This window comes from Strix aluco, chromosome 3 (genome assembly GCF_031877795.1).
Source record: "Strix aluco isolate bStrAlu1 chromosome 3, bStrAlu1.hap1, whole genome shotgun sequence".
NCBI lineage: Eukaryota > Metazoa > Chordata > Aves > Strigiformes > Strigidae > Strix > Strix aluco.
Window position 1 is genome coordinate 91,410,721 of NC_133933.1, and position 25,565 is coordinate 91,436,285.

Sequence of the window (25,565 nt, forward strand, 5' to 3'; positions counted from 1 at the left end):
GGGCAACGAAGCTGGTGAAGGGTCTGGAGCACATGTCGTACGAGGAGCGGCTGAGGGAACTGGGGTTGTTTAGTCTGGAGAAGAGGAGGCTGAGGGGAGACCTCATCGCCCTCTACAACTACCTGAAAGGAGGTTGCAGAGAGCTGGGGATGAGTCTCTTTAACCAACTAACAAGCAATAGGACAAGAGGGAATGGCCCCAAGTTGCACCAGGGAAGGTTTAGACTGGATGTCAGGAAGTATTTCTTTACAGAACGGGTTGTTAGGCGTTGGAATGGGCTGCCCAGGGAGGTGGTGGAGTCCCCATCCCTGGAGGTGTTTAAGAGTTGGGTTGACATAGTGCTGAGGGATATGGTGTAGTTGGGAACAGTCAGTTAATGGTTGGACTAGATGATCTTCAAGGTCTTTTCCAACCTAGACGATTCAGTGATTCTGTGATAAGTCTTACAGTGGTGGTGAAGTCTTTCAGGTTGGGTGTTGGTGGGTCTGCAGGGTCCTAGAAGCCCCTTTTCTCAGCCCCCAGTTTTCAAACCAATCTACTCGTGCTGACCTCTTGAGGCACCTCACCCCATCACCTCAGCGGTTCAAGGCAGAGGCGAGAGGGGGACGTGGGGGCCATTTTCGCTATTGTAGCCACCACGGCAGAACTGCGGCCTAGCAGCTGTAGCGTCGCCTCCTGTCCCGGCAGCGCCGGGAGTCGCGGTTCTGCTGTGGGGCCCGAGTGTCACCCATCGCGCTGCAAATCGGCTGCTCCTTCCACACTACCACCGAGAAGGGCGGGCAGCTTGCGAATTTTAATTTGTGCGACACAACCCTACCAACGCTCCCCAGCCGCCGCAGCCTTCCCTGGCCCCGGCTGTGCGGCCCGGGGCGGACCAGGCCTGGGCGGGCCCTGCCGAGGGCCAGGCCGCGGGGCGGGAACGGCGCGGCAGGTGCCTCCCTCCGCGGTCACGGCGCGGCCGCTGCTGCCACGTCAGGGGAGTTTCCCGAGGCGCGGCGGGCTGGGCCGGGCCCGGCCTTTCCCCTCCTCCTGCCCCGGCCCTTCTCCTCCTCCTGCCCCGGCCCCCGCTGCCGGAGACGCTGCGGAGGGAGCGAGCGGTGCCCGCTGCCATGGAGGCCCGCTACAACCTCAAGAGCCCGGGTAGGCGGCGCGGCAGGGCCCGGCGGGCGCCAAGGCGGCGGGCGCCGGCCTCGCCTGCAGGCCGCGGCCGGGCGGGGGGCGGCGGGGCCGGGCGGGGGGTGCTTGGCCGGTCCTTGCAGGCTGCCCAGGCCGCTGCCTCTCGCGGCGGGCGGGCGGGTGTGCCCGCTCCGGGGGTGCCGCGGATCGCGGAGGACTGGGGGGCCGCTGCCGGGGCGTGGCGGCGGTGGCAGCGGGGCCGGCTGTCGCCTCCCGGGGCGCGGCGGGGCAGGTGCAGCGGCCGGGCCGAGAGCGCCGCGGGGAGGAGGGATGGGGGCCCTGGGCCGCTGCGGTGCCCGCGGGTGTGGGTGGCGGCGTTCGAGTGGGGGCCGGCTGGGTCGCTTTTGCTTCCCAGTGCGGTGGCGTTGAAAACTCCCTCTGAGCTGTAATTTCGTTCAAAACACCCTGGCGATCTCGGGGCGGGGGGGGCGGCTGTGTGCCCACGTCGGTTTGTGGAAGCGTACCTTTGAACTTTTTGTCAGGTGGCTGTGCCCTGTTCGCCTGGGTATCCCCTCCTTTCCAAGTAGGTGCGTGTGAGGGGACAGATTGCCAACATTAGCTTAGTTTGTTTTACGGAAGTGTTGCTGTATACACTGTATTTACATGCGTGTGTGTGTGTTCATGGGATTCTGCGTTAAAATTCATGCCTTATAACTCCTAGACTTTGAATCCTTGAAGTGAGAGGGATGCCTCGAGATGTGGGAGATGTCTTGAGAAGCAGCGCTGGAAGGGAAGGTTTTGCTTCCTAGGAAGGGAGACTGAGGACAGACCGGGTCCCTCCCGCACGGCTGTGTTGGGGCAGCGGCCCTTCGCCGGTTGTGTCGGGCTTCACCTCCTGGGAGTTGCAGGCGCAGCAGGAGGCCGGTCGCTGCTGAAGCGAAACCTCTTTCACAGCTTGTAAGGGCCAGTTGGGTTTGTGTGACGGTCGCTGTCATGCCCCTGCTTTCCCCTAATCTGTTTTGGGGAAGTAGGTTTTACCAGCTTCATGTTATTATGGTGAATAATGGCTTTATTCTTTAATCATACTGTCCTATTACCAGCATGGGAGGTGGGGAGGAACTGAAGATTATGATGACTTCTACCTTACAAATGTAAATGACAGGCTTATTTACAAAACATGCTTCATGTGAATGATGTACCTATTGCTAAATTCTGTCCCTTGCCCTCACACCCAAGTTGCTTAACTGAAAGATAAGAATCACAAAGCAAATGATGTACTTGTTATAGTTTAAAATATCAGGAAGGAAGATTTTTTTTTTTAATTTTTTTTTTTTAGGGAGATATGCTGGATATGTTGCATATATGAATTTGCAAGGCCACACAAACATGCTTACTAGTTACGGTTTGCCACGTCACTGGAAATAGTGGTGGTGTGCTGTATGACGTGATCCTGGGATCTGGGTGGAGAGGGCAAATATTTGTGGTTTAATTTAGAAATTAAACCACAAATCTTCTTCCTCTCTGTTGTTACTAGGCCCCCTTGTTTTCAAAAGAAAATTACCTTTACTGAAATTGTTTTTCAGCACCTGTGCTGTTCCATAGCAAAATGAACCTTACTGGACAAAGGTGGATGATTCATACAATAGGTCAATATTGTTTCCCCAAATTAAACATGCTCTATAGCATATTAACGTATTGAATTATTTCTTTCCGTATGGATGCTGAAAGTCTATAAATGATTTAAATCACTCTTTAAATCTCTATAATATGATTTAAAACACTTGTTTCAATAGTCACTTAATATACGTGAAATCTTTCATTAAAAAATGGGCAAAAGGTATTGAATAAAAAAATAACCATTGAAGAAACAATATTTATCTTATTCATTAAAATGAGTTGACTGTAGTTATGTGTAGCCATTGCTTTTAGTCTGACCCTTTTCTTGCGAACTAGGTAGGTAAGCATATGCAATTATTTAATATTTTTGTGTATGTTTTACAAATTCCTATCTTGTTAATGTGCAGTTTAATGATGGTATCTTACACTTGCCATTCAACTGAAGGGTTAAGATGGAAATGTAAGGTGTTCTAGTATTAAGGTGGTTTTAATTAATGTAAATGCTCTGAAATATATGAAGACAAATCCACTGTGTTTTCTGTTTCAAATAATTCTGTCATCTGTGGACTGAAGGGGTTATTTTGGTAACCAAGCCCTCTAAGGCTTTAGAACTAGTAGCTGTCCTTGTGCCTGTTGTTCTTGTTGCTCTGACTTGAATAGAGGAAGAACCAAGCTGCTAACCTTTAGGTCCTGGTCAGCTTTAGGGATTTGTAATGTGCTATCTTGAGACATAGTGAAAAAAGTAATCGTTTTGTACCTGCACAAGAGCCTTCTCCTGTTGAAATCTGCTTTTGAACTTGAGCAAACTCTGGTTGCAGATGGTGACTTCCATCTGCTTAGCAGTTTTAAAGACAGCAAATACTACTTAGGGCTTTAAAGTTATTTTAATTATTATGTTAGACTCTATCTGGAATGTTGTAGAGGAAAACACATTTTAAATAGGAAAATTTTGTTAAAAGAAACCTGTGCTTCTATTGATCTTCCTTTTAAGCCAAATTCTGTTGTAGACTGGTGACAGGAGCTGAAGTTCTTCTATGGTTATACATGGCTACATGGATCCCTCTTCTGTGAGTAGGTGTGTTAGACCAGATTGGTGAATGAAGATCAGTTAGGCTCTCTGGTGCCTTTCTTTCTGTGTGCTTTCAAACAGACTGTGAGGAGCAATATTGCTACACAGCTTTGTCCTGCTGCGAATTGCTGCTAGTCAATATTTTCATTTTCTTCCTTATCCCAGTTTCTCCAGCTAACGTTAGTTCATCCTAACATATCTAAAAGACGGTAACTCTCCACAATACAAGACAAGTTGTTCCCCTGCATGCTGTGTCTCTGCTGATACGAGGCAGTGCAGCTGGTGCTCTGACAGGTCTCAGTTTACCATAGGTACACATTGTGGCCACTGCAGGTCCAGGCTTGGCGAGGGTGGCATGCTAAGCCGCTGCTGGCTCCTGTCAGTTATCCTCTATAAGGGCAAGGAGGTATGGGGGCATTCACCTGAAGATGTCTACTCACACCATCTGTGAATGTGTTTTTTTTCTTATTTCTTCCCCAAAAGACCATTAATTTCGGAAGGAAAGAAATTTCACACTCCACATTTCAGGCTTCTTTGTATTGCTTCAATAAGGCAAAGCCTTTTAAGCTGTTGGTTCATATTTTTATGTCTATTTTTGGCACTTGTAAAAGGGCAAGCTATTTTCTGTTTTAGGATTTCAAAATGGATTAGTCAATGTATATCAGCCTGCTACCATATGGCTGATAAACCTCTCCCATCAATATTAAAGCTCAGCTGACTAAAGCACAGACTTCATCCTCTTCATGCTTCAGGAACATCCCTATCTTCTGAAATTTGTAAGAGCTACTTGGAATAATCGCTTTACTTTTTTTCCAAAGAGTTGTGACCCTTAGCTTGCTGCAAGATCAGACACCAAATCTTCTAGTAGCTGTTTTTGTAGTGACAAACTCCCTCTTTCATGTAGGATGTTACCAGTCTTCTGAGCGGGTATTAGCACAGACATACTTAAAGAATTATGAACAGCTACTTACAGTGACTCACATAGAGCTCATGAACAGCAGTGCTTTTTTATTTTGTTTTGGGCCATTTTTTTGTTTTCAGCAGATCTCATCATCTAGAATTTGCCTAATGAGGGCACTGGAGAACTGGGGAGAGCACATGGTGCGTGTGTCCTGCATTTGCTGCCCAGGACTGGTGCTTTTGTATCTTGGATGCACAGGAAACGTAACGTGCCAAGATTGTGATCCTCTTAGCTGTCATCTTCAATACATTTACTGCTTTTCCTGCAAACTATAATTCTTTCTCCACTCCATACTTTTTACAAGTAAGGATGTTCCTTGTCAATAAGCATGCGTCAGTTCTTTGCTAATAAAAAACAGTTAATAGAAAATAGCCAGTAGGCACTGTGCTGCTTAGTACCTTCTGGGTATGAAATAAAGATAGAATTTTTTAAAAATAAAAAGTTGAATGAATGTTAATAATTTATTTATTGAAGCTGAAGACATTGTTTGGTCTTAGTGTGTTCAACAAGCACCTTACCTTTGATAAGTTTTATCTCCCTTTGTGTTGACTGAACACTTGTTTTGAATTGTAACTACAGGAAGAGTACTGTACTTCCTGCTGCTCTGAGGGAAATGAGGACTAAAGGGCTGTCGTTTCTAGGGGTGAGAGGAAAGAGAGAATGGACTAATGAAAAGTATAATTTTTTTTTTACAGTTGTCAATATTCATATGAGTACAGGAGGCTTGTGGGTCTTTGGAAGGGATGTATTTGAGACCCTGAAGATGGAAAGCAGCTGGCCTGTCTCTGGGCAAATGGTGTTTCCATTTATTTTGTAGCAGAAGTCAAAGGAATTGTCAAACCAAATTTTAAAATAAAAGCAATTTTGGAACCTATGGCTGCCCCAGACAGTTATAGTTCTGCAATGCCACATTTCAGTTTTGTAAGAACAATTGTTTTGTCTTGTTACATGAGATCAGCATAAAATGGGAACTTGACTAGTGGAGAACACGACAGAAGCAGTTAATGATGAGCAACATCATTGTCTCCATTTGTTTTTATTTAGAGAAGTGTGATTTCTCTACTATGGAAAAATAGTGTTCTGCAGATTATGATGTTTAGAATAATGTTGAAACTGTAGTAGATTTCAGTAGAGATGACTTAAAATGGTGATGCCCTTCACCTGAGACTGAAGTTTTAACTCTTTTTCATTTTGCCCATTCCTCTGGCACTGGAGGATGGACGTTTGATAAGGTTGTCACTGGTGGTATGGATCATTAGTGTTATGGGTTGCTTCCACTTCTGGCTTTCTCATTCCAGAAGATTGAAAAATCTGGAAATCTTTGCATGGTCTGTTGCAAGTATGCCAGTTTCTAGACACTTCTGTTGCTGAATTGTCAGAACAAAGATTTGTGTCGTCCCCTTTCCCATCATGGACAGATGCAGTAGGGAATGCTTTGGAGCTTTAAAGAAACAGAATATGTAGTATGTTTTCCTCATCAGTGGTTTAAGGACTTGCCCAACTGGAAGTTTCATCTGTCTTCCAGGGATTTTATTTTGGGTGGATGTGACTGGGACCTGTGTTTTTTTGTGAAGAAAGATCAGGTATCTCGGTCCTAGTGAAACTTTAAATGTGGTCTTGATTCAAAATTAAGTGACTATAAACTGCTATGCAAATTTTTATGAAAATGTGGTCATGTTTTTGTCAAATGACATACAAAAATACATACGGGAACTCAAAAAATCTAAAGACAGATGTGCACTCAGATTAAGAAAGGTGGGGCAAAATGATTAAACACAAGGAATGAAGAGGTAGAGAAGATGCTTAGTAATGTGGAGCTCGCTTGGAAGTATGGTAATGTCAGTTTATTTCTAGAGTAGATACCATTTGATGCTCTATTCTGCAAAAGGATTGTAACTTATATTTCAGGGTACTTTTGTCTCAAGCCCCTTTTTCCCCCCTTTTTATAGTTTTTAATTCTAATAATCACATATCATTCACAGATTCGAAGCTGTCCAGGAAAACCACATCCACAATGGAGCAAGTGACACAGTTACCTAGTGACACTGTGGAGGTCCCTGTGAACCTGTTAGAGTATCTGTATGTTTATATTTAATAAACTATTCTCTAGAGAGGACAGCACTACTTAAAAAAATACCAAAATACCATATCAAAGAGCTGTAGTAAAAGTATTTCGTAATTTTCCAGTCTGTGACTCTTCGCTTGAATTTTTTTCTTGCATGCTTTAGTGACCACATCACTTAAAATGATTTTCTTGACTTAACGTCAAAGCTCATTAAGTGTTGTCATCTTACAAGGAATCCTATGTACTTTACACATAAATTTAATCCTTTTTTATTTATTCTGTGATCCAATCATTGTGCAGTTGGACTGCTGACTGACAGTGATTCACTGTTACTTTTTTTCTTATGCAAAATTTAAACTTACCTTTAGTAAACAGGGTTTTCTTTTGAATGCGAATACAGGCAGTTTGGGTGAGTGGGTTCCCAGGTGCTTTGGGCTGCAGCAGGAACTGGTGGTCTGGTGGTGGTGGTTCAGTGGGTGTCACTGCACTGTGAGCTCTGAAGTCACTTGATGGTTACACCAGCTGTGGGTCAGGCAGTCTTGGCTCAGTGGTCAGGTATTGAGCGGAGGGGGAAAAACCAAAGCCAACTGGATTTAAAAAGACCTTCCCAAAATGTCATCCATGATGTACGCGTCATCTAATTGAAGGGCCTTGATGCTTGTCTCAAACAGATTCTGCGGTAAATTTTTTTTTCTCATATTATTGTCTAATATTTTTCCTAATTGTAGATAGTATTTTACTAATAGCTCAATAGTTATAAAACCCTTCATCCCAGATAAACTTTATTTACTAATTAACTGGAAAACCTGGTTTCAAAAGTAAATTGCATCCTTACTTATACTGTATTTGTCAGCAGATCCATGGGAAAAAATTACTACTTTTTCTGTATTTCTCCTGAGTAGACCTCTAAATCTTATTTAAAATGAAGAAAAAAAATAATAGCAGCCTTTAAAAACAAAAGTGGAAAGCATTTGCTGAAGCAGTAAAAGCTGTCCCGCTGTTTGTTCCTTTTTTTTCCAGATCAGGTAAGTCAACTTGAAAGATTATGAGATCTCTGGCTTTATGCCAACTGTTTCAGGTTCCTTTATTTGTTTATTATGTGCTTTCTTTTTCAATAGAAGAACTGAAAATTGTAGAATGAAATGATTGCTATTCATTTGAGGAAGATACTGTCATGCACAACCCATATCACTTAAATATGAATTTGATCCTGCAGTCATCTTTGTGTGCACAAAATGCTGTCTCTTCATGTCATGAAATACTAGGGACTGAGCCTTGCTGAACTGAGACCTCACCCTTCTGATGCTTCCTACACTTGGGATTCATTACAGTCTCACCCACCTCACCTCTACCACTCCCCTCGCCTGGGTCTGTTTCTCTTGTTCAGCTCTTGTACCTGAGTATCGTTGCCTTTTGTAGACAAGTTGTGGCAAATCTTCAGGAAGCTTATGATGGTCCAGGTTTTTGGTCTTTGAGTGTTGGAGGGAGTTGGAATTGTATCAGATTTTTCTGAACTTCCAGTGAGCAAAAGGTATGCAACTTCATTATGCTGAAATAAATCCTGTTGCAGTGTTGTGTGTTTATGTTAATATAACCTTAGTCAGCTCATTTGATTGCCACATGTACTGTTCACTGATAATGTAAAAATGAACTAAAATCCTTCCTTATTAAGTACAGAAGACTGCTGTCATGGTTTAACCTCAGACAGCAACTAAGCCCCACACAGCTGCTCGCTCACTCCCCTGCAGTGGAATGGGGGAGAGAATCAGAAGGGTAAAAGTGAGAACTCATGAGTTGAGATAAAGACAGTTTAATAGGTAAAGCAAAAGCTGCGCACACAAGCAAAGCAAAACAAGGAATTCATTCACCACTTCCCAGGGGCAGGCAGGTGTTCAGCCATCTCCAGGAAAGCAGGGCTCCATCACGTGTAACGGTTACTTGGGAAGACAAATGGCATCACTCTGAACGTCCCCCCCTTCCTCCTTCTTCCCCCAGCTTCATATGCTGCACATAATGCCATGTGGTCTGGGATATCCCTTGGGTCAGTTGGGGTCAGCTGTCCCAGCTGTGTCCCCTCCCAACTTCTTGTGCACCCCCAGCCCACTCACTGGTGGGGTGGGGTGAGAGGCAGAGGCGGCTTTGACTCTGTGTAAGCACTGCTCAGCAGTAAGGAAAACATCCCTGTGTTATCAGCACTGTTGTTAGCACAAATCCAAATCGTAGCCCCATACTAGCTACTGTGAAGAAAATTAACTCTGGCCCAGCAAAAACCAGCACAACTACTAACAAAACAAAGCTCTGTAAAGCTAAATGTGATTGCTTTATTTTAAGACTATTTTTATTTTCACAATAACATATTTTTTGAAAATAAGACAAAATATTTTACTAAGAGAACATCGCCCATGTTCAAGTCCTGTTGTCTATTTAAGCAGCAATATTGACATTTATGAAGACTGATCACTTGCATTTTCTGTCTACAGAAGGATTTCCTGGGCCATAAGGTGCAGAGTAGTCTAGTCAGGTGTGATAGCAGTACTTAAATGTGACTTCAAGATACATCCAAGAGAAGCAGTTGTGTTGAATAGAAATTTCAGGACAGTTGAAGGTAAATATTAATAAGAGGTAGGGTTTGACCAGGACACAGTTTTTGACGGAAATACATCTACAAATCATAAATGCATACATTACATAAATTTTGCTCAATAATTGCTACTCAATCCTAAAGCAAGCTGGTGGCTTTAAATTTGATTCTTAGAGTTTTAACATCCACGTTTTGTTTTTCAGAAAAACTTGGTAATTTCAGTGTAATACAAGAGGCAGGTTATCAGGCAGAGCCTCTGGTGCATAGCACCCGCTCTTTCCTCCCCAGAGCACCTCCTGCCAGGGCGGGAACTCTCCCTCGCTCTCGAGTTAGCCCAGAAACTTAATTTCCTCAGTAGTTAATTTCAATGAATGTTATGATAAAGTGTTGACGAGTGTACCTGTGAAAGCATGGTTATTTTTCATGCTGACAGTCATGCCACATTAAAAAATACTTTGTCTCTAAAACCTGTCTTTGACAAAGTGAATGTCTTGATTTGGATTTTTTTTTTGGCTGAATTAGTGATACTTTTTTACTTTATTGACAGTTTGCAATTCTTTATTTTGAATGGGCCCAAACCATTCTCATTTTTCAGAATTGCTATTGCCAAACGTTTGCTCAGATGACTCATTGTGATTTTAAGTGGGTTGAAATACCATATTTTGCATCAAAACTCTTTAATGAAGTTTGGATAAGAACGACATGTACTTGTTGCAGGCAGACATTGTGAATTACTACATTTTTGCTAGCCAAAGGAGGGACAGTGTTCATGAATACTGCAGCTATGCTTAAAGAAGAAACAATTTAATGCTTTTTTCACTGGATCACACGTTCTGAGAATGAACCTTTATTGGTCCAGGCTGTTCTTGGCAGTCTGGCAGTTGACATTTTTCAGCAATGTGAAAGTAGAATCACAGAATGATTTGGGTTGGGAGGGACCTTCAAAGACCATCTAGTTCCAACCCCCCTGCCATGGGCAGGGACACCTTCCACCAGACCAGGTTGCTCAAAGCCCCGTCCAACCTGGCCTTGAACACTTCCAGGGAGGGGGCATCCACAGCTTCTCTGGGCAACCTGTTCCAGTGTCTCACCACCCTCATCATAAAAAATTGTTTCCTTATGTCCTTTCACTACAGGCCTTGGTAAAAAGTCTCTTTCTGTCTTTCTTATAAGCTCCTTCTCTTCCCCAGACTGAACAACCCCAACTCTCTCAGCCCTTCTTTGTATATATGTGCTTCTTTTTCTCAGCCTCTTCTCATAGACATGTGCTTCTTTTTCTTAAGATATCCTAGGTTGCTTAATACTGAAAACTTCGTATAAGCAAATTATCTGTATACAAAAACTAAATTATATATTTTGCTGTATTTCATGCTCCAAGAGTGGAATAATATTTCATATTCTTTCAGTGTATTTTATGCTGGCTTCCTAAAATACCTATAATCTGGCTTCTTGATAATAAAGTAGTACTATGAAAAAATACATACAGTATTGCTGTCACTGTTAATTAAATACAAAAATATGTTAAAAACCACCATGCTTTAAACTGCTTCCATTTTAAATTCTACTTAACAGGAGCCCACCTGCTTGTTGTCCCCACCTGGCTGCTGTCTCTGTTCTTTCTCAGTGCAAACCCTTGATTTCTTTGTTCCTGCCTGCCAGGTGCTGGCACTCAACACCCAGGGGACAGCCTCGGAGCTGAAGCGGTAAAAAGACTGTTCCTTTTGGGACAAATCCAAAGTGCCAATATGCACTGCCAAAGATCCTGCACCCACTTGTAGGCTGGGTACAAACCTTTCTCTGAGTGTCAGTAGACTTTTGTAGAATGGTCTTGAAATTTTTTTTTTTTGCTCTAATAGTTAGCTTTCCCTCAGTTAACATGGGTAACTGCATGTGATGCTGCTACAGGTTGGCCTGTATTTTCTATCTTGGTCCCTCATCTAGGAAATCTCAGTAACAAGAGTTGTCTGCCTTGTCCATGACTATTCTTTCTTCATTAGGCTTCATCATATATGTTCTCAGCTTTCTTATGGTTACCCTTTTGCTTTGTGGAGTGTTCACTCCTGAATTAGCTCATCCTGATGCGTGCCACTCTTCTGAAGGCAAGCGTCCAGGCTTCTTGTCTGTGAAGCAATGCTGGGTCTGAAGCCTCTTCTGGTCCAGGCTGGTTTTCTTACTATTCCTCACTAATGAACTGGCAAACCTTAATCCAGATGAAAGAGACAAACTGTTTTTCAGTGGAGCCCTGACGCAGCTGCCTGTGACGTGACCTCGTGGGCTTTGCAGGGTGTTTAATTGACACCTCCCCCAGGCAGCAGCACAGAATTGGGACAACTGGCAGCAGCAAATTTCCGCATAGTCTGTTTGTTTTTTGGGTTGTAAGAAGTGAAATCCTCAAACTTTGGGCTGTTGTTTATAGCTGTCAGGAAGTGCGAAGGAGGAAAAGAACTTCTCACAGTAGATTGAAATCAAAATTCTCTGCAGGAAGGTTAGAGTAGCTTCCCTCACAGCGTCGTGAAAGTAAGTAAATCCCTGGAGTCTGAGCATGCTACGCAGCCTACAGTCAGCTGGTGATGCCAGCCTTTGTAAATCGAGGAACTACAGTTCATTTTCACCATATCTTTATGCTTACACCGTAAGGGAATTTGGGCAGTGTCTCTCCTTTGTAGTTAGATAATTACATGAGTGGGAGGGACATCCATAGCTTGAACTGAATGTGGAGGATGGATTAACAGATCCTGTCCCTAGGTAGTTGCTTAAAGCGGTAACTGGTATTTGCACTTTCTCCAGTAAGTAGGAGGAAGTAAGAATTTTCTACCTAACCTTATTCATAAGGCAGCATCCTCAAATCTCATCTGTAGTTTAGCTCTTTATTAGACATTAATGCATGATGCACATGAGGCCACCTGGCAGGACAAATGATGTAATAGAACTTACTAAAGGGGAAGGAAAAAGGAGATGCAGAAGATACAGATGATGGTGGTGGTTCTGGGGTAGAAGGGTAACTAATGACTATCCTGAATTTAGGGTAGAAAAATACCTGTGTGTCCACACTCAGGTTCAAATTTGAGGGGAGACCTCATCGCCCTCTACAACTACCTGAAAGGAGGTTGCAGAGAGCTGGGGATGAGCCTCTTTAACCAAGTAATAAGCAATAGAACAAGAGGGAATGGCCTCAAGTTGCGCCAGGGAAAGTTTAGACTAGATATTAGGAAGCATTTCTTTACAGAACAGGTTGTTAGGCGTTGGAATGGGCTGCCCAGGGAGATGGTGGAGTCCCCATCCCTGGAGGTGTTCAAGAGGCGGGTTGACATAGTGCTGAGGGATATGGTGTAGTTGGGAACTGTCAGTGTTAGGTTAATGGTTGGACTGGATGATCCTCAAGGTCCTTTCCAACCTAGATGATTCTGTGATTCTGTGAAATTATAAAGGCCCTGAGTAAATCTTTCTGGCTGGGCATAAGCGTTTTAAAATCTTGTATAAATGTTCATCTGCTTGTACTACTGATGTGTTGGTTTCTCTCAAATCTTAATGTGACCTCCTTTGGAATAATTAAGGGAGTAGTCATGTAATAAGTCATGGGAGGTGGTAGGATAAAGCTTTTCAGCAGTTGTTTAAAGATGCACATGATGTCCTTTATGATAAAATATTGAGGTTATTGGTCTTGTACATCTTGTACTTAAAAGTCTGAAACTCCACTGACACCTGTGTTTTTCCTCATGTCTTTAGTGCAGTTAATAATACAAAACTACTTTAGTCCCAGTGTTCAGTGTTGAGAAATTCTGTGACCATGCAACATAATTTTCATAAATTTGTGCTTGTATAACTCATACAAGATTTATTCAGCATGAGTAATTTATATTGTGTCTTGGATTATTAACTCCAGTGAAGAAGCTGGGATGTGCTGAAAAAATTAGTTAGCTGAAAGGAGCTCTTGAAGAAGTGTTAATGTATTTTTGTATGCAATGGGTATTAATTTTTTTCTTAATTTTTGTGACTTACGCTTTCTCTTTTTCAGCTGTCAAACGTTTGATGAAAGAGGCTGCAGAACTGAAGGATCCTACAGATCATTATCATGCACAGCCTTTGGAGGTCTGTTTCTATACATGCTTGCAAGAGCTTGTAATTAGGCTGTGTTATGAATATATACTCTTAAGTTCTCTGTGCGCATATGTATTTAAAATGTGCGTATTTAGATACTAGCAGACCTTTTAAAATTGATTCGGTTCTTTTTTTCCTGTGACAGAAATCAACAGCAGAATTCCACTTTAATGGTATTGTAGTTCCAGGTTGTTAATGAAAGTACATAATATCAGTTTTACGTTGCACCTGAGTAATTTTTTCACACAGGTATAATATGTTTATTCCCCCTCCTCCTTCCTTAGACTACATAAATGCATTATGTTTAAGTTAAACTTTTCACACCCAAACCTGACATCTGGCTCAGTTGCTGAGTTGCTCAGCAACTTAAGCCTAGGTGTTCTATGAGGATTCACTATTTTTCATTAAAAAAACCCCTGTGAAAAACGTAAATGAGTACAATTCTGGATGCATTGTAAGCGAGAATGCTTAGATTTCACTTAAATAGTAGCTTCTTGAAGTCTTCTGAACATCCAGTTGAGTTTTTGGGCTGAGACGACAGGGAAGTTGTGGTGATTAGAAGCTTAAACAGAAACCCCTTCTGATTTTGCTGGAATAATTAAAAAGGCAATGTTCCGTGGGTTTGATTTAGCTGTTCACAGAAATGCATAGCATACTTAACGTGCTTAGAGAAAATAGCATGTTCCTAGGTGCAATAAAATATACCTTATTATTGACTAATTTTTGTCTGTACCTTGTGTTTCCCCTTCCTGTGATGAAATGTAAGATTTAATTCATTGTTGGAACTTACATGAAAGTCTTATTTTGGGGTTAGAGCAGTGACTCGCTGGGAAGAGAACAGTGGTGGGTGAAAGGAAATGCTGGAAATGTTGACATACCTCCCATCCTTGAAAAAATTATAACTAGGTGGGCAGTCACAGCCCTGTGATACCAGTGTTTGGCATTAGTTGAGAGATCTTGTTCACTGACCGCGAGCCTCGTTTGGCTTCCTGTCCTAACAGTAGGAGTTGTTCTGCTTGTACATATCCAGAAAGTTGTGGGCATTATGAGATCTGATACAGAAAGCCAAACACAGAACCCCAAAGAAATAATGCTTAAAGAGAAGTTATTTATATGTCCAATGACAATAATATTCCAAATTTCAAAGTGTACCTGTTGTGCAGTAAGGCACAGTAGCTGTTTCAAAATTGTTTATGGAGAAGCAAAAGAGGATAGAAATTCTCTGATGTGTGAGTCAGATGTGACTTGGGCATGAAAGGGGCTTTGGGGAGGCTGTCATTAATGTTCTTCCTTGGGATGGGTCTCCCCTCGATTCTCCAGGAATTACTTTTTACGGCAAAGACCCAGTTTTCCATTAGTTGACTCAGTTATCTATCTGTTGGGTAATAAACCTCTTGTCATAATTGATACAACTGGAGCGAAGAACTTGAATAATGAATTTGAGGGTTTCAACAAAGCCATTGTACAAGAAAATTACCAGAAAGCTACAATATTTTAACCTTTTAACGAGAATCTTAGTACTGTGTTGGTTGTCCTACTCTCCATTTGATTTTGACTTAATAAAACCTCTGCTGTGCACTGTTTCTTTAGCCTGTCCTTGCTCAAGAAAATGGTGTTTAGTTGTCTCCTTCTTTGACACAGTCTTCTTTCTTTTTTTTGTAATTCTCCCTTTGGTGGGGGGCATTTTAGGATAATCTTTTTGAATGGCACTTTACTGTTAGAGGCCCTCCAGATTCAGATTTCGATGGAGGGATTTATCACGGGCGAATAGTACTACCACCTGAATATCCCATGAAACCACCCAGCATTATTTTGCTGACGGTAAGCATGTTTGCTAGTTTTTCGTTTTTACATGATCAGTTTAACTGTAGGTGTCTGAGAGAGAGATTCTTGGCATTTAAGGTAATGCTATTTTTGTAAGAAAGGTGGCATAGTACAGTTAATGCTGCCAGTTTGAGACCAGAAGTCTTCCAGTTGACTTTGGTATTCTGTAATTACATGAAGCTTTGCACCTAACAACTGGAAGTTTTCTTCAGGAGTAATCACATTGCTGATGTTCTTTCTAACCTTCTGTTCTCTCCATGGGCCCTCTTAGTCTCTGTTGGAGACATTGGTCACATGTAGGAAGGCAGACCTGTGGTTTGAGGCAAAGGCCCCCATACAGCTGAAAAGCTATAGCTTGTCAGACTCTCTACATGTGGTCTGTGAGTTACAGGAGCAACAGGCAAGCCACCATGTCACACTGGGACATGTGAGGTATCAGTTAAGGGTTTCATTATGCATGAATAGAGGCAGATGACTTTGTGCAGAAAGCAGAGTGCCAATTTTGTGAGGTTGGCAGTAATATAGTTATCAAGTATTGTTTGCATACAGATTTATTTGATGATGATTTTTACAACTTGTACCAAAACCCAAGAGTTAACTTCTAGCATGTTTTATTATATCCTCCTTCTTCCTTTGAAGGCCAATGGCAGGTTTGAAGTGGGGAAGAAAATTTGTTTAAGCATCTCAGGGCATCATCCTGAAACATGGCAGCCTTCATGGAGTAGTAAGTAACAATAATTTGGAAAATGTTACCCCCATCAAGCAACAAGATCTTTAAACTGAAAAAATCTCACAAATAATGTTTATAGTGGAAAAGGAGACAGCTTTTGAGGGAGTAAAAGTATGGGAGAATTTGAGAAATGTAAAGTCATGAAAGAGCGATGTAGGAGGATTTGGGAATGCTATTAAATAAATGTGGGGTGAAAGGGTTGAGAAACAGGAGTGATCATAGGTTCTTATTTGTTTGGATGCAAAAGCATTAAGAATTCTCAGACTACTTAGAAGATTCTTTGGGCGTGGTTTTTTTTTTTTAAATTGTTCTTATGAAAATACTTTAAATCCTCTTGCTTTACCCTGTTTTTTTATAATCACTAAAATCAGCTTGAATATTGATAGAGGGAAGAGTGGTCAGCTTTAAATTCTGATGCTGTACTTCTGAACACTCAAGAGTAAAGACAACATGGTCTGAGTTCAGAATAACTGAACGTTTTCTACCTTTTTTTTAAAGTTTCATTATCACAGAAAATGAGAGTTGGCACAATTCATCTGAGGCGATATATTTCCGTGTTTGTATAATTTTACCTTTTCAGAGTACAGTACATCAATTATTTCTTTGGATATCTGTTGCACTTTTAAAATATGTTGATAAGATCTTACGAATTTTCTAGCAGGCCACTCTTCAACTTTTGTAAGGTCTCTTACATTTTTTAAAAGATTAGAAAATACTGTCTTCTAAGTAGGAGGTGTAAATATCCTACCTCTATTTTGTGTTACTCATCTTCCTGTGATATCTATTTACCAAATCTACTGGCAAAGTGTCTTGAATTCTTAAATTTCATGACTGTGTAAAACAAGATTGAAGGATAGATATTGTCAAAAGAGATGTTTGAGATGACAATTCTGTTATGAGCTGTTATTAGTATTTAAGTAAGCTCTTTCCCCAGCACGACATAGAAGGAACAAATTCTGCAGTACATTGCATAGAAGAAAACCACTGAGCTTCTGTGCACTAAGTTGCAGAATTCATGTCTAATAGAAAACACGCACAAAAAGAAAAATGCCTTATGAATCCTTCCCTTCTTTCCCCCCCATTTATATGTTAATTCTGCCTTACTTTTTTTTCTTCAAAACCCATTTTTAAAGTCTGGAATTCTAATCTTTATATTGATGTAGCATTTTTGTGACAACTTCTCTTTTCTTCTCCGTGTTGCCTGATGGAAGACTAAGGCCTTACCTTTCATTTATAATGTGAAGTTTAAAAAATGAAGAAGCCTTTCTGCGTACCAAAAAACCAGTGCTGCTTGTATGAAATTCAGACTACTCCTTTGGACAAAATGAAGTTTTGCAGGCAGAACTGCAACTTTTCTGTACTGAGTATAGAGTGAGATGAAATAAGAGTCGTTTTTGCAACATTGTTTGTATCTCTCTTTTCCCATTTTAGTAAGAACAGCTTTACTAGCCATTATTGGATTTATGCCAACCAAAGGTGAAGGAGCAATAGGATCTCTAGATTACACACCAGAAGAGAGAAGAGCTCTTGCGAAGAAGTAAGTATGAAGTTTGTTACTGTAGGTACATATATATGTACTCTCTTTTAGGGTAAGGCATTGAGTAGAAAGTGAGTCACTTCAGTCTGTTCTCCTGAATTTATTTCAAATATAAAAAAAGTTCTATGCCTTGTATATATTTATTTTTTCCTGAACGTTGTGCAAACTGGGAACTTACGGTCAAACAACATACTTTGAAAGGGCTGTGTTCCTTCCAACATTGTGTGGTCAAATTAGAGGTTTGTCTGAAATTCAGGCTTAGAGATGTAATTAACATTGTGATACAGTCATAATTGCAGCGTGGAAGAAAAATTAGTATGATGGAATTGATAGTAAGTGTAAGTGGGGGAGAAAACAACCAAAACAATGCATCATTTCCCTTAAGTAAATAATAATAACAATAACAATAATAATAATAATGAAACAACAGCAGAAAAGTCTGAAGCAGCTGCTTCGGAATGAGTTTTAGAAAATTAACTTAAAATTAGATTTGTGACTATGATGAAATGATTAGCTTAGTGAACAAGAGGAAAGCAGTGGATGTCGTTTATCTTGACTTTAGCAAGGCTTTTGACGCTGTCTTCCTTACCATCCTCATAGAGAAACTCATGAAGTACAGCCTAGATAAGTGGGAATAGTAAGGTGGATTAAGAACTGGCTTTGCTGCCTGGCTGAAAGGATTGTGGTAAGCAGCACAAAGTCCAGCTGCAGGCCAGTCACTAGTGGTGTACTCCAGGGGTCAGTACTGGGGCCAGTGCTATCCCCTGTCATTAATGACCTGGATAATGGGGCAGAGTGCACCCTCAGCAAGTTTGCAGATGATACAAAACTGGGAGGAGTAGCTGATACACCAGAAGGTTGTGCTGCCATCCAGAGGAACCTCAGTGGGCTGGAGGAATCTCATCAAGTTCAACAAAGAGAAAAGCAAAGTCCTGCCCTTGGGGACGAATAATGTCAGCTGACCACCTAGAAAGGAGCTTGGAAGGGGAGGACCTGGGGGTCCTGGTGGACACCAAGCTGATCATGAGGCATCAACGTGCCCTTACAGCAAAGAAGGCTAATGGTTTCCTGGGCTGCATTAGAAATAGCATTGCCAGAAGGTCGAGGGAAGTGATCCTTCCTCTGTACTTAGCACTGGTGAGACGTCTGGAGTGCTGGGGCCAGGTTGGGGCTGTGTCCAGGTCAGGTTACAAGAAAGATACTGATTTACTGGAGCAAACCCAGTGCAATGCCACAAAGGTGGTTGAGGGGCTGTTTCATACAAGGAAAGGCTGGCGAAGAGAAGACTCAGGGGATCTTCTCCACATGTACAAATATCTGAAAGGAGGGCGTAAAGAACGCAGAGCCAGACTCTTCTCAGTGTTGTCCAGTGACAGGACAGGTGTCAACAGGCACGAACTGAAACCCATAAAGTTCAATCTGAATGCAAGAAAACACTTTTTTACTGTGAATATGGTCAAAGAACTATCATAGGTTGCCCAGAGAGGTGGTGGAGTCTTTATCCTTGGAAGTATTAAAAATGTGAGTGGAAACAGACCTGAGCAACGTGCTCTGCTTGACCCTGCTTTGAGCAGGGAGACTGAACTAAATGATCTCCAGAGGTCCCTCCCAACCTCAACTATTCTGTGATTATCCTTAAATGAAATCTTATACCTGTGGGGTTTTTTTGGTCTTTCTCCTTTCCCCATCTGGGGAGAAGAAGGTACTTGAATTGAAAGACCATATCATTATCTTAGAAGCAAAGTTACTGTATTCCAAATTGTAACTAGTACCTTATTTTACAAGCAGATGTGAGCTTATTCTGCCTGTACTCTGAGCCAGTCAGAAGCTACAACTTTCCAGTTAGCATGGCACTGAGTCCAAGCTAATAAGCCCTGCTGAGGGGTAGGGCTTAGTGGGTTGGTCTTGATACTGTACTATTAAAGCTGTGTGGTTTCCCATGGGCTTGGAGAGCTGCCTGCAGTGTGCCCCATAGACAAATTATGTGTGCAAGAGAGGAAAAGTAATGCTCTTGCAGAAACTGAAATTCCTAGATTTGAGGTGCAAGCTTCTGGGTCCAATTTAATATTTGTAATAATAATTAGATCTTTATCATTTACAGTTTTAATTTGCTGCAGATATAAAGTAAGTTTTAAAACGGTAGAAAATTATTAACAAAGTGTAGATAACAGCAACATGTAAGTCAGTTGTTAATATTTTCCTAAATTACATGAGAGAATATTATTCATAGTATAGATAATTCTCAACATATTTTTTCAAGATGGTGTGATTTGGGGTAGGGGGAAGTACTTTTAAGCTACTGGTCTTGACATCACTTGTCTTTCTGTGGATTGTTTTGCAACTAGTTTGTTTAAACACAAGAACATTATGAGAACGTGCTATTCTGAGCTATGTCATTTGTGGCCAGGTCACAAGACTTCTGTTGTGAAATGTGCGGCACATCTATGAAGACAGCCCTCTTACCACTAACATCTGGAAGCGTGTCAAGCCAGGCGGACAAGGAAGCTAAAGAACTTGCCAGACAAATTAGCTTCAAGGTGAAGTCACCGTTTAAAATTTTGTCTCTGTTGTATGCAATTTAAAAAAAAAAAATATTGAGGAAAAACTTGTAAATTGCAGAAATACTCACCATTTCATAAACCCTTATCAGTCACTACATAGAAACCTATTTTTTTAGCACAGTCTGAAAGAGAAAAATAGGAGTGGATCTCTTGCAATGTGCCAGTTAATAAATTGTGCATCTCAAGCACTGATTGATTAGTTTTAATTTCAGTGGTGAGCACTGTGGTAAGAACTGCCTAACTATGTTGCTTTTACTTTCCATGTTTTCAGTCACTAATAACTTGAATAAGTTCTTCAGAATTAAGTCTTATCATAAAAGTGTTAGGAAAGTTTGGGCAAAGCTAACCTAAATTTTTTTTCCTTTGTGACTTTTTTTTTCCTCTTTTTGGCTTATGGAAGGAATAAAACATATTCCTACTGAAAAAATGGTTGCAAATTCTTTTGAACTACTCTGCAGTGGAAGATACTGAAAGTTGAACTCTGGTATGGAAGTTGCTGTTACCCCAAAATGTGTTCTCTAGCTTGTGTTTCGGTGAAAGTAAGGTTTGTTTAGCCAAATATGTGCCTTAGAAAATTGCATGTCTTGCATGCAGTGTTGTTTTTCACTGGGTTTTCCACTAAACTCTTAAATCAGCCTCTAAGGAAGACTGCTGTGTATGAGGGCAGGGAACTACAGTGAAATACATTATGGCAGTGTAGCATTGGCGCAGAATATATCCTCACAAGGTCAGGGATGCTAGTATGTCCCCTTTTCTCACCAGTGTTGTGCTAACACTGTCCTAAAGACTATTTTTTTTGTGTGCTGTGAGAGTAAAGATTGCCTTCTACTGAGCGCTACTGCCAGTTTTGCAGGACCTGCGTATTCCTGTGTGATCTCGCATCTAGACATGTTGACGTGGTTGGGTCTGTGTGTCATAACGCTTATGATAAAAACATCTCAAAATATTTTACAAAGATGAGAAGATACAGGGACAGAGTTTTAAAGATGAGCTATTTGGAGAAGCCATGGACTGCCTGCTCCTGGCTTTTTTACAATATATAAGGGTTAAAAAGTGTAGGATTAATTTTTAATTAAGAACTGATAATCTTCATCACAGAAATTCTACAAATATCAGAGTATAATTTTTTTTTAAAAGAACACACATTTCATACCTTTTTCAGTTTTAAAATGAAAGACTTAGGGACATCAGTCTGTAAAGAATATCGTTGTGTTCACATATCCACATACTTCACCTCCTAAGAACAAGCACTCAGTAAGGGAAAAATGAACAAAGGCTCAGGTTTCTACAGCCTTTTACAATCCACTGTGGGTTTTTTACAAGGTAAAACAGTTCTGTCCTCTGGTTGCGCCTTCTGTCCCTTCCTTAAATCAAATTTTAGGGATTGCGGTTTTTTAAGCTTTCTGCTTCTCTGCTTTGCTTGTCTTTTTGTTTGATTGATGTTAGGGTGAGGCATTAGATTGATGTGTTTGTAGTAAACTAATAGTATGAATTACTAGCAAGGAGTACAAAAGTTTTTAATCATTTGGATCTATTCTATGTCAATTCGTGGGGTAAGATTTAACATCAGGTTGCTGATTCAGTGTATCATTTGAGAGAGCCTCTCTACTAGCAAACATACTAGCAATCTGCATTATCTTGATCCTTAAAGAAGAGATTTCCTAACTTTTTCTAGATGATCCTAGGATTATGAGAAGTTATTTCATACCAGCCTTAAGCAAAACGGTAACTTTTAAAAAAACCCATGCGTGGTATTGAGAAAGGAGTATGAAATTCAGGAGAAAAAATAGCAAACCACATTTCCTTATTACAGTTTTCCTGCTTCTGTGACCCTTCACCTTTGTTCCCGTCTGTTTTAATAGAAAATTACATTTTTTTAATCATCTTTACATGGACTTGCAAATTGTTTTGTGCATTTGAGGTGCTATATACCATAAATTCCATTCCACTTTAAAGAAAAAAAGATGAATGCATATGCATTACTGTAAAACAGTATGGTTTATCCACATGTTGCCATCACAAGGCACATTTTTCAGTAAAATTAATTCTCCACTCACCCTCATTATTACTTTTAACTATGTTTATCTTCTTTCCTTGATACCTGTGTTCTCTCCAGCTTCTCTGGAAGCAGAGGTAGGAGTTGGAGAAAAGAGACTGGGCAACAAAAAAGATATTCCAGTTTAGGGAACTTTCAAGTGCTTTATTTTTTTGAATGTTAGTCTGACTTCAGTCAAGCATATTAGACTTAGTACTTTCATAAAATAAAATAAATCAAAAGCACATTTTGTAGTGTATGTGCTTTATAGAGATTAACAGTGAAGATGAAATGAGCTCTTCTTGGAAAAAGCAGAAGTATGAAAAGCAGTGGTCACAGATTCCAGGGAAGGAACTTACAACTGGGTATGGGAAAGGAAAATTCACCCTGCGAGTTATCAAATGCTGGAGCAGGCTACCCAGAGAGGCTGTGGAATCTCCAGTTTTGATAATGCTCAAAACTTGACGGAACATGACTCTACTTTAAGGAGGGAGTTGGACCAGGTGACGTCTAGGGGTCCATTCCAGCCTAAATTAATCTTGTGTTGTTTTTTTGCTGGTCTATATTTGAGTCATAACTTGTCCTATCTAATATCAGAGTTCATAATAGTCAAGTGCAAAAAGAAAGCAACGTTGTCAGATTCTAAGTGTTTTTAAATCTTAAATTAATCTTCAGGTTCTTTCAGTGACATATTTTTCAAATTCTGCTGAGATACTGAGATAATATACATCAAGAAACAGGGAATTTAATTTCCTCACACAAAATAGTATCATGAAAGAATATTATCTTGTGATCTTACCAGCTTGTTATCACCATAACTGGTTGGTTTCTTACTACTTACTGTTTGTATTTCTTACTACTACTACCACTACTTATATCTGCATTTGAAGACAGGTATTAGATTTGGAATTGTCATCTTTATAATAACTTGACATCTAGATACATGACATAGGAGATGACTTGCTGATAAAAATTGATCTAGCCATTACTTTTTTTTTTTTAAATATATATAAATTAGAGTGTTTCAGTTCAGGACTATGATGTTATGTCCTTCTCCATTCCCAAGGGATTGTTGCAGGCATATATGCTGTTTTAACAAGAGGTTTGTTCATGGTCTCTATATGTCACTGCTGATCTCTTGTCTGAAATTTCCAAAAACATGAAACCTAAATTCTGGGAATTGATGCTTATTATACATTTTATAAATGTGTACAAAAGCAATATTGTTAAGACTTGTATTTTTATTTTTGCTCTGCTTGTGCTGAAATTTAAATACGGGAAACTGAGGTATGCATGCCTGACACAGTGTAGTGCCATGCATATATGCCCACTCTGGTGGTGAGGCAGCTTTAGTAGTGGAACCAGTATAGCCACATTAAATTAGCACTTACTGGAGGCTAGTTAGCCTTGCTAAGAAACAGGCTATATTAGTTCACTTGTAACAGCAGTAGTCAGCATTCACGTAAGGACATGAGAAACAGAAGTTTTTTAAAATGGTGTTATTTCTGGCATAATATTGTCCTGGATTTTCTAAAGAATTTTCTTTTTTGCTCTATACATCTGTGTGTTTTTTGAATGTTATACCTGTTGTTATGTGCAAACAAACTTAAAATTGTTTTCTAAACTGATGTTTGCACATCTATAGCCTTATTTCTAAAGAATGAGAATTTCTTAAACCTGTCGGTGTGTAACTGAAATACAGTTGGCATACTTGATTATTACATTTCAGTAATTCTTGTGTTCTCCATACATTAAAATACACATTCCAAAATAAGCCAAATCTTTCTGGAGCAATTTTGATCTTCTCTCTGAAGCATACATATGTACTCCTTGTAGGCAGAAGTCAATTCATCCAGGAAGTCTGATTCTGGACCCTCAAACATGGCAGGATTGAACCACTCTGCTGCTTCACGTGAGCCCCAGCAGGATGGTGCAGCTAGAGCGTTCCAGGATCCAACAAGTGCAACGGTAAGGGCCGTCTTTGAGCTTCATCAGTGCAAGTACAGGCATAGTCTGAATGTGAGATCAGTACTATTAAGCTGATTGGAGGCTTCATTAAGAGTATGTAGTTCACACATTTCTTCTAGAACTTCTGCATACTTTTATATGAAATCTATGTGTAAACTTTAGCAAATAGTATGCTGAATCACTTTTAGAAATAGCGATCTCTTTGCTCTCACTTCCTTCTCTTAGAAACAACAAATAATGCTCTTTTAGCAATTCTTGTTCCCAATAGTTCCTTTAATATATGGGTTAACAGTTCATTAAAATATTATGGTGTCTGAAACACTACAGTTTTGAGCCAGCAGTGTGCCCAGGTGGCCAAGAAGGCCAATGGCATTCTGGCTTGTATCAGAAATAGCGTGGCCAGCAGGGACAGGGAAGGGATTTACCCCTGTACTCAGCACTGGTGAGGCCGCACCTTGATTACTGTGTTCAGTTTTGGGCCTCTCACTACAAAAAGGACATTGAATCACTCGAGCATGTCCAGAGAAGGGCAACGAAGCTGGTGAAGGGTCTGGAGCACATGTCGTACGAGGAGCGGCTGAGGGAACTGAGGTTCTTTAGTCTGGAGGAGGCTGAGGGGAGACCTCATCGCCCTCTACAGCTACCTGAAAGGAGGTTTCAGAGAGCTGGGGATGAGTCTCTTTAACCAAGTAATAAGCGATAGGACAAGAGGGAATGGCCTCAAGTTGCACCAGGGAAGGTTTAGACTGGATGTCAGGAAGTATTTCTTCACAGAACAGGTTGTTAGGCGTTGGAATGGGCTGCTCAGGGCAGTGGTGGAGTCCCTGTCCCTGAAGGTGTTTAAGAGACGGGTTGACATAGCGCTGAGGGATATGGTGTAGTTGGGAACTGTCAGTGTTAGGTTAATGGTTGGACTAGATGATCTTCAAGGTCCTTTCCAACCTAGATGATTCTGTGATTCTATGATTCAGTTTACCATGTGCATAATATATCACAGGTTTTTGCAATAGAATTATTAGCCAGAGGCAAACAATGTTTCAGTGATAATTTGTAGCTTTTAAATATTAATTAAGAATAACTTCCTGTTTTTTGTAACCACTTAAGTAAATCTGACTAAAGTATTCTTACCATTTGAATTATGACGTTTAGGTTTTAATACTGTGAGGTGTAGGGCTTACATAATGGTTTTGGAAGTGACCGAGGCCTGGTGGTGGGCCAAGGCAGCTGCTGTTATGACTGTGACAAATGCAGTCTAAATTCACTGATAAATTGCAGGCAAATCCTAGCTAAGCTGTCTTTTTTAGAGAGGATGCGGCTGAAGATCGGTTAAAAAAACTAAAACGTCAAATAACGTCAGACCATCTGTTGCATGTTTGCAGCATATTTTCAAGCTATGTAGAAAC

At 40.8% G+C, this 25,565-nt stretch overlaps 1 protein-coding gene across 5 annotated transcripts in view; it reads left to right on the forward strand.

The window, feature by feature from the left end:
- The first annotated feature begins 935 nt into the window (after window positions 1-935).
- The window catches only part of UBE2J1 (ubiquitin conjugating enzyme E2 J1), a 30,423-nt gene continuing 5,793 nt past the window's right edge, over window positions 936-25,565 (forward strand). The window contains exons 1-9 of one of the 5 annotated variants that reach the window (XM_074819567.1): window positions 936-1,140; window positions 1,838-2,073; window positions 2,453-8,359; window positions 13,425-13,498; window positions 15,197-15,328; window positions 15,971-16,055; window positions 17,493-17,598; window positions 20,006-20,135; window positions 24,031-24,162. In XM_074819567.1, the coding sequence (XP_074675668.1) occupies window positions 13,439-13,498; window positions 15,197-15,328; window positions 15,971-16,055; window positions 17,493-17,598; window positions 20,006-20,135; window positions 24,031-24,162 (645 nt within the window). In that variant the 5' untranslated portion in view covers window positions 936-1,140; window positions 1,838-2,073; window positions 2,453-8,359; window positions 13,425-13,438. Of the gene's footprint in view, window positions 1,141-1,837; window positions 8,360-8,384; window positions 9,434-13,424; window positions 13,499-15,196; window positions 15,329-15,970; window positions 16,056-17,492; window positions 17,599-20,005; window positions 20,136-24,030; window positions 24,163-25,565 lie in introns of those variants that run through there. The other 4 variants (XM_074819566.1, XM_074819568.1, XM_074819565.1 and 1 more) reach the window with 4 other exon arrangements.